This window comes from Rhipicephalus microplus, chromosome 1 (assembly GCF_043290135.1).
Source record: "Rhipicephalus microplus isolate Deutch F79 chromosome 1, USDA_Rmic, whole genome shotgun sequence".
Classification (NCBI taxonomy): domain Eukaryota; kingdom Metazoa; phylum Arthropoda; class Arachnida; order Ixodida; family Ixodidae; genus Rhipicephalus; species Rhipicephalus microplus.
The window spans coordinates 237,232,560-237,246,597 of NC_134700.1; the positions used below are offsets into that span (position 1 = coordinate 237,232,560).

General features: G+C 45.4%; 2 protein-coding genes across 4 annotated transcripts in view; one reads left to right on the plus strand and one right to left on the minus strand.

Annotated features, from left to right (window-relative positions):
* LOC142767097 (uncharacterized) overlaps positions 1–4,989 on the minus strand; it is a 290,153-nt gene extending 285,164 nt beyond the window's left edge. Inside the window, exon 1 of the mRNA XM_075868322.1 lies at positions 4,725–4,989. Coding sequence (XP_075724437.1) covers positions 4,725–4,860 — 136 coding nt within the window. The 5' untranslated portion in view covers positions 4,861–4,989. The remainder of the gene's footprint in view (positions 1–4,724) is intronic.
* Positions 1–14,038, plus strand: part of LOC119159497 (ADAMTS-like protein 5) — a 167,547-nt gene that overhangs the window by 103,801 nt on the left and 49,708 nt on the right. Inside the window, exon 1 of one of the 3 annotated variants that reach the window (XM_037412276.2) lies at positions 5,037–5,277. The exons of the other annotated variants lie outside the window; for them this stretch is intronic. The gene's annotated coding sequence lies outside the window, so the exon portion shown is untranslated. Of the gene's footprint in view, positions 1–5,036; positions 5,278–14,038 lie in introns of those variants that run through there. 3 annotated transcript variants of the gene reach the window in all.

The following is a 14,038-nucleotide window of genomic DNA, read 5'->3' on the forward strand; positions in this document are numbered from 1 at the left end:
GCATAAATAGTCAGCTCGAGACTACACAGAACGGCCTCACGCAGTTCTTTCACAAGCGGTCGTGAAGTTTGGTGGTCCTTAAAAAGTACAAGAGGGCTTTCGTGGCTTTGCGCGTATGGGAAGCCGTCAGCCAAGGTCCCAGGATCTTCTCTTCTGTAAGCGGCCGTGAATCCAGCTGACAGAGCTTGGCTTCCATAATACGTCGTTCGGTCTGGTATGCGGAGCAATGACATAGAATGTGCTCAAGCGTTCCTTGCAGGCGCAGATGTTGCATGCCGAAGTGCTCGCCATTCCAAGGAGACGAGAGTACGAATTCGTAAATGCCACGCCCAACCTCATGCGACACAGTAAAGTTTCAGCGCATCAGTTACACATAAAGTCGTATGCTGACCCACAGTGGCGATCGCTGATATTGGAAGCTGCACCCATATAAATAAGCAGGAAAGTTCGGCACATCGTTTTCGCGTTACGTAGCTATACTGGCATGGTAACGGGCTCCTCCCGAACGGTAGTGTGCCATTTCACTGCGAGAGCCTCAAGTGTGTGCCACGTGCAGTCGATTTTCGTTAATTACATTGTCGCTTTGCACTCGCCTACGGTTCAGAGGCGTGCGAAAGGGTACCAGCAGGTGGTCAAGCACCACTCGAATGCGCACACTACCAGCCTGTTCTTCAGGAATGAGGGGATATTGGAAGTTAGTATTTTGAATTTGCTTGGTGATACAGTAAGCGGCATTGTAGGCAATAAAAAATATAGAATGCACGAAACTTTTATACATTTCTTTTGCTACCGGCATATATCCGCTAATTACTTTTACAATCACCATTTATTTTTTCCGCAAACAATAAACTGGTGGTCTTTACGTGCGGAAGAATAACGTCACTAATATAGGCGTGCCATATCAAGAGAGAGGGGGGAGGACCGGGGAGTGCTCCGGGTGACTCTGAAAACCTTGGTTTTTTTTTTTTTTCTACAGCGCACCTAAATTTAAGTTGAAGGGTGCCTTTTCGAACTTCGCCCGCATTAAGATTGGGCTGCCGTAGTCTCGAAGCGTATTCACATCCTCGGAGTGTCCGCTGACTCGCCCCACATCATGCAGCTTGCGATTTAAATGTTACGATCCAGCGCTAGCTTTCCCACACCCGCCCTTAGTTGAACGGCTCTTGGACAAGTACAGAATGCATTCAATCTTGACGACACCAGATACTGAAGTCAAGAAAACTACAGGACACTGTGATTGTACTGTGTTAAGTCTACCGTAGTAATGGGGATATAGATGCTAATGTGGACAAAAAGACAACTACCCGCCGTTTGGATAACACGGCCGACGCTCCCACCAATTTAGTTACCATGGTGGTAATGTTCTCAGCCACTTTATAGGGTATTTATGTGCACACACAAATCGCCGTCATAGCTACGCGCAATGTTAACTGACACTGCCAGCATTACACACACATAAATACCCGATAAAGTGCATCAGAAGACGAACGCCGCCGTATGTCTCTTTGTAGAGAATCGGACACGTTATCTCAATGTTGCAGGTTAGGTCCATGCCGCTGGCAAGTTGTCTTTTCACGCTCTTTACTTTCCTTACATATATATCCCACTAACTGCACTGCCCTTAAAACAGCATAATTAATGTCCCCTAATCACTTATTAGCCCTATTATTAGCTGCTTTTTTCGTTAAGGTTCATTCAAACAGATAAACGACCCCTCGTAGTCCACCTTATCTTTCAGACTGCATTCAGGGCATTTATTCGCATGAGCTCCGATTACATCGGCATGGCAGTACTCACCGAACTGACCGATCCGGACGTTAAGTTAGGAAACTATTGTCATGCCCTATTCGTGTTTCCTTTTCGGTGGCACAGACTTTCACCGCCCTGTTAAGTGATAGTTTCCAGTAAGTTAACTTGTATTGACAAAGCTCGCTCGGTCCCTCCTTTCCTTCTCGACACTGCGGCACAACTAACGACAGCGTTCGATGCCGGTGCGCTCTTTGTGTTCCTGTCAGACGTGTGCTATAATCTGTTGCGTGACAGCCGCAGCAGCAGCAATGAGTTGTAAGTTTTGTCCCACTTCCCTTTTCCACTGTCCACGCCCCTTATATACGATAAACTGTCTTTTCTTTTTTATTACTTTATGCCTTACGTTGAGTAGGCGCTATTTTTTTCACGGTATTTTCTTCTCGCTGACCTCGATAATGTTTGCAGGGCGATATCGATCGTACACTGGGTGACGGTTTCTCGTCCATGTTTATTTGTTGTTTTGACAAAGAAGCAAGGAAACAAGCTAGTAGAAGTACAAGCACTGCGGCAGGCCCAATTGTATTTGTATTTTATTCTTTTTATTGAAGATAAAAAGAGAGAAGGATGATAGGCTTTCCTGTAAGTTTACTTTATTTGATTGATATGTGGGGTTTAACGTCCAGGGCTCCGGAGATTTCGACCACCTGGGGTTCTTTAACGTGTACCCAAATTCGAGGAAACATGCCCCGCCGTGGTGGTCTAGTGGCTAATGTACTCGGCTGCTGACCCGCAGGTCACGGGATCAAATCCCGGCTGCGGCGGCTGCATTTCCGATGGAGGCAGAAATGCTGTAGCCCCGTGTGCTCAGATTTGCACGTTAAAGAACCCCAGGTGGTCGAAATTTCCGGAGCCCTCCAGTACGGCGTCTCTCATAATCATAGCGTGGTTTTGGGACGTTGAACCCCACAAATCAACCAATCAAATCTTAGCACACAGGCCTACAACATTTTCGCTTCCATCGGAAATGCAGCCGCCGCAGCCGGGATTTGATTCCGTGACCTGCGGGTCAGCAGCCGAGTACCTTGGCCACTAGACCACTGCGGCGGGGTGCAAGTTTACTTTAAATGCTTGAAAGCTCGCATGTTTCTTCGTCCCTGTGTAAATGAAACAATAGTTATTGTAAGCTTCAACAATATTCTACTGCATTTGGTGCCAGCCTCAGCTTTACGCCCCTTAGCGTGATGTCCCAAGTTCATATCGTGACGGCATCGTCCGCGATTCTCGTGCAGGCGAAAGAAAATCGCTCGTGCACTGTTCACTGAGTGCCCATCAGTGATCATATGGTTGCTGTCAAATATAACCCTAAACCTATTGATCCTGTTTTGCGTTTCGACGTCAGAAATAAAGGAAAACCGATACAGTATTTCCTGTAACAAGACCAGTTAACCCCGCCGTGGCCCACCTATTTTTACATCGTTGTATTTTGATCTATCTCGAAATTAATCACTGTAACTGGAAACACATGGCTAACAGGTCGAATCATTTTGCACCGATGGAGTGAACTTCAGTTGTGGGTGGTTATAGAAGCCGCCCTTACGTATGCGTTACCGTATGCGCCTTTCAGTGCCATCAATCAAGCCGCCATACCGGAGCGCCAGCACGTTAGAAATCTGTGCCCATGACGTCACGTGGATGCGCGAAATGCCTTTCTAGTTACAACGGCACAAACTTCAACGTTGTGCAATCATGATTTTTACGCGTTATTGTCACAGTAGACGTCAAGTTGCAATGCCAGTGCATTAAGAGACTGCGTACATGTCGTCACATGATAGTTAACAATACTTATTTACATGCAATAAGATGCAAGGCCACCATCTTCTTCTTATTGTCATACGAATGTATTCTTCACAATAAAACATGAAAGCTGACACCTAGTTTTAATTTTACTTGACATGGAATGATAAAAAGTCACTCGAGCAAGGAGGGCTACACGGTACGCGAGGATTTGTGGTAATAATGGCTGGGATTTCACGTCTCGAAATTGCGACATTTTCGAAGAATTTTAGAATAGCATGACGCAAAACTTTGCGTTGCGCGTGCGTCTTTCACTGTAGCTTCTTGCGCGCTCCCGTTAAGTAACGCCTGCAATCCTAGCCTTACGGTATTGTAAACCTTTCTATTTTGAGGGGCACCGTCGCCGAAGGGTTTTAGAAATGTCAACCACCAGGTACTATTTAACATGGCCCGAAATCGCAGCATACCACCTTCTGGCATTTCGCCTTCATCGAAACGAGGCATCCCCGTTCAGGATTTCGTGTTTTCTAAAGGTTCTGCGCGGTTCCAGAAGCATTTTTTCCCCCTAAAAGGCAGGCACACTCGCTGTCATTCACTGCTCTTGGGAGTGTGAGTCTATGGCGCGGAATTCAACGTTGAATCACTTCGCCCGCAGCACTTCAGCGCAAAAATCTGGCCCCGGGTGAAACGAGGACAGCACTGCTACAGTGCCCGAAAGCAATAAATATAAATAGCGAAGCTAAACAATAAGACTACTTCAAAAATCGAAGCTATCTTTATTTCTTTACTAAGCCACCTAAAACGTTGCTGCAATTTCGTCGTTCTTTCTGAGTTTGAAAGAGCGATGCCCGAAGGGTGTAGTCACCAACCACCTCGTGATTTACCTCTCTATCCTGAAATATCATCGTGTCAGACACTTTAGTCTAGAGAAACACTATCACACAAACAACCAAACGAACAGACCACTGAACAATTCTGTCCGCTTACTACTCTGGACGATGCATATATATATATATATATATATATATATATATATATATATATATATATATATATATATATATATATATATATATATATATATATATATATATATATATATATATATATATACTTTTCAACCTTGTCGCAAACGAAGCCAAGAGTGGAAAAAAGATCGCCTAGTCAAACTATGCACTCACCGTTGATGCTCCGCGAACGAGAAAAATCAATTCTCGGTCGTTCCCGATGTTTCCTTTCTACTCTGCGCGCACTGTTTTTCGGCCCTTCCTGGAAAAGCAGCGATCGGTATTGCTTTCGGAAACAAGCCAGCGTCATTCCACCCCCTTCTTTGCACGGATAGAAGCATCAAGATGGGAAGAAACAGCAGCGCCACTGGACTATACGATTGTGCTGCTCGCGTTTGCCGGTGGCGCAGCAGTAGTAGCGAGACACGCCGCCGTCGACTTTCGCACCGCCCCCTTCCTCTGCTTAGCGCGATTGAGACTGCGAGGACACGGTTGGTCTATGCGCTACAACCATCGCCGCATAGCTGGCGTAGCCAGCTGTTGATGTCTGTGCGCGCGGATCGGATGTTGTGCCTCTGATCGCGGTACGGTTCATAGCCGTGCAACAGCTCACAAGAGCATTGCAGTTATGCTTCGCCCCACGAGCCGGTAGAGAAGACGCCCGTCCGGACAGCATTTCTTTCCGTCCCAGGGAGAAAAAGCCTAAAAAGCGAGGCTTAATAATAACGTGAGTTGAGCACTTGGTCTTTTGTTTGTTTTTCTCTGGCTTGACAGGAAGGGGGGCGTGCACCTTGCTTCGTGTTCCTAGTGAGAGAAGACGCAAACGCCTACTTTTGCGGTGCGGCGAGAAACCGAGCCTCACTTTAAGACGGCAGGAATAAATCTGATTTCGCGTACGGAACATAGACAAAGGAAATTTATGACTTGTTGTTTTCCCAACTGGCACCGGCAAATTTACCGATGGAAAGTGTTGTCGACGGGGTCGAGTGCCTTTTACGAACAAAATATAATTCACAGCTAACGCTTCATTCTCGCCAACGGACAAACGCAATACTAACTTCCAACCTGACAGCTTCAACATTCTATCGGTGTCAATTCAACCCCTTACGCATGAGCATAAGTGGTGCTTTTACTTCCGCTATATGAATTGTCATATTATTTTTTTATAGTCCAGTTTTTATCGATAGGCATAGACTATTTCTACACTGTCGAGCCATTATATTTCCGGTGTCATTGTAAGTTTAGGCTTTGAATTGATCAAGTGAAAAAATTAACGAGAGGACACCTTGTCTTTCATTTTGTTTCGTCCTCGCTTGCGCAATTAAATGCGTTTAGTTAACATCCGTCCATTATTTATTTTAGAAACATGATAACCTGGTGCATTGTGTTTTTTCTTCTTTTAAAGTTTTGTTGTCGTTGCCTCAATTTTTTCGTTGCATATGAAATGTTTGCCCTTTACTAGCACGCTTGATAGTTTTCCCTTTGTAATGGGCAGTGTACTTTTACTGCAAACCTACTACGAAAGGACCATATATAGATACGTTCCGCAGGGCTGTTTCGTTATAAGTTTATCAATGTGACACAACAGTTAAGAGTCGGACTTATTTTCACGTAAGCCTCACGCAAAAAAAAAAATGAAGTAAGTATTGTGGCCGCAATTACGCATTCTGTCATCTTTATTTGTATTTTATCGTCTTCTTTGCTTTAAAGTTCAAACAGGCCCTACTCCAACCACCCACCTGTCCTCCTCCTCCTGAGTACTACTTTCTGCAGCATAATGTAACGTATTCCTGGCACGATCACCGTCATACCGCAGTCATAATTTTCAGCGTATTGTCGTTATTGAAAAAGAGGGCAGGGTGGGTGGAGCCGGGTTTTTAACAACTCTCGAAGCAACTTCACAGCCACAGGACTTGTAAGTGCTTGCTAAGGTTGATCTCACCTAGTGAATCTACGCGCACACACACACGCGCACACACACACACGCGCGCACACACACGCACAAACACGCACACACACTCACAAACACACGCACACACACACACACACAAAAGGCTTACTGTTCGAGTGCTAATGTCTTTCAAAAGCTTAAAATGATCACTGTTCAAACAATACATAACTTCTGAATGCAGTTACGCTCACTGAGTATGAATGGGGGAAAAGACACAAATAAACTATTGCTTTTCCAGTTTCCTAAACATGCACCTGAATGAGAAGTGATAGATGCTACGAGCAGTGCTGTTTTGTTTTGAATCGGTCCATGCAAACACGATCCAGTCTAACGCGTTACATTCGTATTGCCCAAGCGAATCCCATCTAGGTTTGTGTGGTGGCTTCTCGTGAAATTGAAAAAGCATCCTCGCTTTTCTTCTATTGAAAATTACCCAAGAACATTTTTTTTCTTCATTAAGTTAATTGAAACGAATGTCACCTCGGTTTCAGTGGCACGTACAGCGAATGTTTCGTTTTTCTGCGTTAGGCTACATTACTGCCAACTTTCCAAGTCATAACGCAACCCCTCTTCACTACTGAAATATTAGTATAACCTAGCACAAATACAAGGCTTCAGTCCTTAATAAAAGCCCTAAAGTGACCCCTCTTACTTTGCTAAATATATATATATATATATATATATATATATATATATATATATATATATATATATATATATATATATATATATATATATATATATATATATATATATATATATATATATATATATATATATATATATAATGTGTGTGTGTGTGTGTGTGTGTGCGCGTGTGTGTCGTGACTACGCTTATATGAAAAGCGTGTGTGCACTGGAGAAGGCATTATGACGCACTTGTTTGGACATAACTTTTCGAAACGCTGGATTCGACGCACAGAAATCTTGTTAATTTAATATCAGCACGTTAGCCTCTTAAAGAACAAACAAGGAGCTGAGGCATTAAAATTTAATTATTCAGAGTAGTTCAAAACAGTTGCATGCAAAATATAAACACGAGAGGCTTAAGGCCACGTCGAAGTTGGCTTCGTTCCGGCTAAAAGTTGCGATCAGCGACTTTTCCCGGGAAGAGCAGCCATAGAAGGAAGTCTAAGGTAATGTCCTTTTAATGAGATAACTTTGCGCGGTCCCGCCATTCCATCCTGAACGGCGCCACCATAAAATTCCACGCAAACTCTGCAAGTGGGCAGCCTGCCGGCTGCAGCTATATAGTCCCTACGCCGCGTCCTGGGCTGTGCGGCACTTGCACGGAGGTTAACGCGTCGCGAAAGACCCCCTTTCGACGACACTTTAATGATATAAACGTCGCATCAATTCAAACTGTTCGGGAATAGTTTTAGCGAGGCTCCAATAGTCGTTCGAGACGCACGCGCCAGCCCGCGCAAGTTTGCGATTTAATTTCGCGATTCTGCGACGCCCGTAGTCCAGTTGGGCACATCTATGCCCAGCGGTTTAAAGGTTTTCGGATAATTGCGACAGCATCGCTCCCAACTGCAATAGAGGCGCTCGGAGCTGTTTCGAAACCAGGAAGGAGGGAATTTCTCAGTTTTCTTCGCGACTTTTGTTTTCGGCACTTTTACACTGCACTTATGTCCCGGCGGCGAAGAAGGGATTGCTTTCCCGTCCTTTGCGCATTTTTCTCCCGGAAAACTGATATTGCTCTCTCGCCGACAATGGTGGTGACGGATATTGGCAGTGTCGCATTCTCCTTTTCCGGAGTTGCCGTTGCTCGTATGGTTTTCTCGCTATTTTATCTGTCGCTGTGTGAGCTTTGCTAATCTGTACGACTGTCCTGTAGTGCGGATAGTCTCAATGATGAGTAACGTTTGGTCTTACTGGACTAGTAGGGTTACATCTTTCGGGCTTGCTTTTTAATGAATTTGAGACATCGAATTGAAAGCTATTGTCCGAATCTACGCGACGCGAAACTTTTGTCTAGTGGTTAATTTTAAAAGCTATAAACCCTTTCATCTTTGATTGATGTGTTGGGTTTAACGTCCCAAAACCACCATATGATTATGAGAGACGCCGTAGTGGAGGGCTCCGGAAATTTCGACCACCTGGGGTTCTTTAACGTGCACCCAAATCTGAGCACACGGGCCTACAACATTTCTGCCTCCATCGGAAATGCAGCCGCCGCAGCCGGGATTCGAACCCGCGACCTGCGGGTCAGCAGCCCTTTCATCTTTAACCTGTTCAACAGTGCAGTAGTGTGTGCCAGCCCGGTAACTAAGCAGGATGCGCAAAGCCACCAAACGTAACAACTCACGCGAGTTTTAGGTGTCTGCGCAGAAACCCGATTCCTGGGATTAGCACAGCTCGTTTATTGCACAGTCCTCGGGGCGACCCCTCAGGACACACATAGAGGACCAAGTCCCGGATGTGCGCCAAGTCCCGGATATATACGTCGTAGAACAATCTCTATTTAAAATGCTACGACACTGGAGGCTCTGTATTTGTTGAACGAAGATAACTCTTCGGCTTGTTGTTTTGTGGCGTAATTTCATGGACTACAGGCAGCAACTACCAGATATTTTAGGGGTAGCATAAGTGGGGCTGCGCATGCATGGATAAGTGTGTTGCCTGTCAGCCACAATGTATGTTAGCTATACAAGACGGGCGTTAGTCAATCTGAACAAAGTGCGAGAGGGTTCACCGAAAAATGGTCGGGTCGATTGAACTCCTTGTCGCTTTAGCGCTTGCTACGAGGCCTTGAATCGACTCGCTGTCGAGGAATATATCTTCGCACAACATGCTTGGTTCGGTCGATGTTTTCTGCAATACTGTGCGCACGTACTCTCGTTGCCACTGGGAGAAATAGGCACAAGAACACTGCCCCTCGTTTCTGGATTCATGAGGTGTATGGCGCACCGAACAAGCAACGCAGACTGTTCTAAAAAGAACATAGTAGTTATTACTGCGCTTTGCTAGAAACAAAGACCTTTATGCCACCCACCGCCTCCCACTGCATTTTTACTTATTTATAACATCACCTGCAGTTTCGTACTTTCAACAAGTGACACGTGTTTGTAGTAAAAACACGTTTACTTACCAATGATATTGGCAGTAATACGGCTTTTCGATGAGCGGTCAAAGAGAACAGTTCTTCTTTATATATAATAAGGTGATAATTGACACCAAGACAAGAATTTGTGTATTTGCATAAACAAAAAAATCAAAAAAATTCAACACATCTCACGTACTTGGATATCGACGTTATGCGAAGCAGGTGGAGGGAAGGTGACCGTGTTGCAGTTTTTTCATTGAGTGACACGTCACAAAATGACGCTAAATATATGTACAAATGTTGCACGCACAGGCATATGTTGAAAAATTAGATGTTTATATAACCAGTTGTTTGCACTTGCGTAACGATGTGAATAGGAACATGCGTATTAGCAACACCAGAACCTGATATGAAGCGTTTATACTCGCGAAAATGTTAGCCCTGAACGCTGCTACATAAATCAACTTCATGTGCATGGCAACTAACCACAATTGACGATAACCCGACGTGGTGGCTGTATCAAATGTGTAAATATGTAATTTTTATAGAATTGGGTGGGCAGCAGTGCAACCACTATACGTCTTACGATGATTAGCGTCTTTTTGAAAAGTAGTTCCGATACCTGGCGTAGCTCTGTGACAAAGTGCTTCATAACCACGCAGAATTGTTGGGTTCGATTCCAGCTGAGACCCTGACATTTATTCTTTGCATTCGTCGGGTCGACGCTACCAATGTCAGGTATTTCTTATCTCTCACGCATTAGAATTGCCCTTGTGTGTTCTGGTCGTTCCTGGGTAGATACTAAGTGTCAATCACCTGTGGCACATGCCCGCATACCAGCAGCCCATACCCTCCCGTGGGTACGTGCCACTGTCTGGCGGCAAGCGTTTGACGACGTACTCGACGGGATAGTGACATTATTCATGTCTTGACCAGCGCATCATATTCGTTAAACCATCTTACCCTCCCATGCTAATTTTGGTTCATGCTAATTTTGGTTCATGCTAAGTCAAGGGGGTGGCCACGACAGCCCCCAAACGTAAACGGCTAGATAGATACGCTCGAAGTCGCCGCAGTTTGCTAAGAAATGCTTCGCAATTAAAACAGTTAAGATGCTGCCTGCTGATAGTATCGATCTAAGTACAGGCGGGTTAATTTTCACTTTGATGCCATACTCGAAGCAAGTGCGATATTCAGCCGTCGTTCAGCAACACTTATCAGGCATATCCGACTTTCATGCTGGGTGGGCGTTTTCTGTATCCAACCTAAACAAACGCCGACTTCCGCCCCTTTTCAGTTTATCTAAGTGCGATCCGCGGTTAAGTTACAGCTATATAAATACTTTTCTGTGCACGCAGCGTCGTCTCCTGCAGTGCTCACGTCAACATTTTACCGCATGGGAACAAACTGAAAATATTTATCTTATTTCAGTTTAGGACAGCTGATTTCACAAGCATTATCTACGCCACGTGCTTGAGAAGCGAAAAAAAAACACGGGGACGGAGCATGGATACACACAGATTTCTGCCTGTATGTCTACTTAATTTTTTTTCACGCTTCCCAAGCATAAGCATAATCCAACTATACGCTAAATAGCTGTGTATTCGCATCTCCACAGCGGGTTCAGTTGAGGCCTTTGTGCCCACTACTTTTTATAACAGTCTAATATGGTAACGTCACGTTTTTATCGGCTTGAATTCAAACTCACCTGTTCGTTCCTTGCCCGTACTCATTCATACGACAACGTTACGCCAGAAAAGGGCAGTTTGGCCTTTTACCTTACACACAAGCAATCAGCTGTATCAGGGCGCTATATCAAACTTTTTTGCAATGCCCTACTTCAAACACACTTTACCGCACTTGAGTGTCGCATACTCCCACCTGAGTCGGTCATTCATATCGTGCTGAATTCAGTCAGAGGCCCAGAGCGTTTCCTTGTATGCACGTTTTAGTGTCGAAGCCCCTTATGGTATAATTTTTCCAGTCGTACTTCCACCTGCGTGGTCAGCATACCCACGGAGTGAATGATCAGTGGAGCGTGGCGTCTGTCCGTTCGATGCGTGCTCTAGTGTGATAGGAGCGGATGGACGGATGGACAGATGAACGGACGGACACTTTGCCCCGCTCATCATTATTTACTCCGTGGATGTGCTGCGGTTTTTTAAAGACGACAGTCTTTCTGGAGACCTTCAACGCCAAATTTTTGGTCTCTGTACCTTTGTCTGTTTGTCCGTGGTAACGATATTCCAAAAGCCACTAAACGATACTTCAAACGGCCAAGCCCATCCGCAGCGACCACCAATATTGCTCAAGCTTCAGCGTTCATACTTGTGTGATTGTCAATTAAAAAGCAATTATTAAGCATATCTGAGGCCCCATAACAACACGTCGATGTTTCGCATGTGTGTCTTTAACTAGAGAAGGCACGCACAACTGATTCTAAGGACAGGAGCGTTTATCGTGCTGCTCTGACAGTGTAACGCGATGCTCAAAAAGGAATGTGTTTCCAACGCTTTGCTAAGACGACACGCTGGTGGCACCTGCCCGGCGCTTTGCGTGCTACACATTATCGCCTCCGAGACAGGCACGCATCTTTCTCCGCGGGCGCGCACGCCTTCCTTCGTTTTCGAAGATAACTGCCAGAGCGCTCGTGCCTAACGTGCCTCGATGCACTCGTTCGCCTTCACTGCACGGATCGAGGCTCTTTAACACAGCACTTCCAGAATACAAGTCACCAATTTTCTCGCGTAGAACATCAAGTAAACGTTTTGTTCAGAGCTGTCTCTACACGCAAGACTATCATCGTATTTCGACGACATTTGCAGTGAAACATGCAGATACGGGGCCATTTTTTTCTGTACTAGCACTTATAAACTGGAACATCCTATAGAATTCGCTAACCCTGTCAATTCTATTCTTCATATAGTTTTACCCCTGAGTTCACAAACGCTCCTCAAATCGACTTTCACCCTTCACTTAACAGAGTTGAGCAGTGCGCCGCCGCTCGGCCGAAAATGACGCTGCGCTACTCAATAATCGCAGCAGATCATCACTGATATGCAGTGACTCGCCGTTCTTAGAGATGGCGCTCCCATTGGCTTTCTTAAGTGAAGGTGGAGCGTTGAGGGAAGGGACGTTCTAGAATACGGTGGTTACTCTTCCAGAAATTTTCAGCCAAAAATAAAACTGCTTGTGATAACGTCGTGCATATGCTTATATCTTAATCACCGTTCATACTAGGCCGAAAACAGAAACCGTCTTTACGCAGTTTTTTTGCTATTGTTTTAGTGAATGTTTTCACTAAACAACTCTCTTTGGGTTAGAGGAAAGCAGGTTGTTTTAAACTAGGTCATCGGAAGTGCATCGTTAAATGAATGAGATGCTTTGAAAATCAATCCAGTAAGGTGATTCGACGCTTTAAAATGTCTTTGACAGTGCGCGATTATCTGCTACGGACGCTCAAATAACATCTGACCTGCTGTTTCCAGTGTGCAAGCAGTCATTATTCCGCAGCATTTCCTACTACAGCTGCACAAGCTAATTTCGTCGCATAACGCAACAAGATTCGCAATGAAACGTTCTGTCGCTGACTGGCATTACTTTCATGCCTGAGGAAGTTTAAACTATACGAAACACCGGCGTATACTCGTTAGGTTAGCTTTGGCCCATCTTAGTGGCGCGTAAAATTAGCCCTGGTAATACGTCGCTCTGTAGTCTTGCATCATGCAAACCTTTACCGGTAGTGTGCAGGGAGCACCGTAGATGATATAGCCGCTGCATTTTTCAGCCACTAAGGTCATGCGTATTCAATTTTTCAAAAAAAGTGTTCCAGGTGGTGGCGGCTGCACACGCTCCACTAAAAATGCGTTTCGCCCGACTTGCAGGAGCCTAATTTTCTACCACAACCGGACTCCCACACGCTCGTTACATTATTTAACCTTAATGGCGTCGTTCTCATGACATTTACTCGGCGCTTTCCTATCAGCCATTTCGTAACTTTTAACCCGAAACAAATTGAGCCATGGACCTCCACGGCGTTTTCGGAAGGGACGCAAATGAAAACAACACGAACTAAGTGTTCGAACGCAGCCATTTTCTTGGTGTGCTCGTTGCGTATCGTCATGGCCGTGTCGCAACTATGTTACCAGATTGAATTCGACCCCTTCCTTCCTTCCGTTTCGCTCGAAACCCGACGGTTCACACAACCGCTGCCTCGGTAAGTACGAACGCACCCTGGCAGTTGGTGCATTTGCCGCGGGGCTTATAATGATTCCGACTGCGACGGATGAGGGGTCCAAAGCTGCGGCACAGATCGGCGGTGTAACGCAGTGAGCAACTATTTAGCGCGCACGCGCGCACAGGCCGCTGTAGCCCACTGCGGGCTATACGCGACCGGGTGGGTCGGCCCGGTCGCTAATGGTCGCACTTCTTCCTGATGCCCCCTTTCCCACACTCGCCTCAACCGCTTCCCGTACCGCAACTATAAGC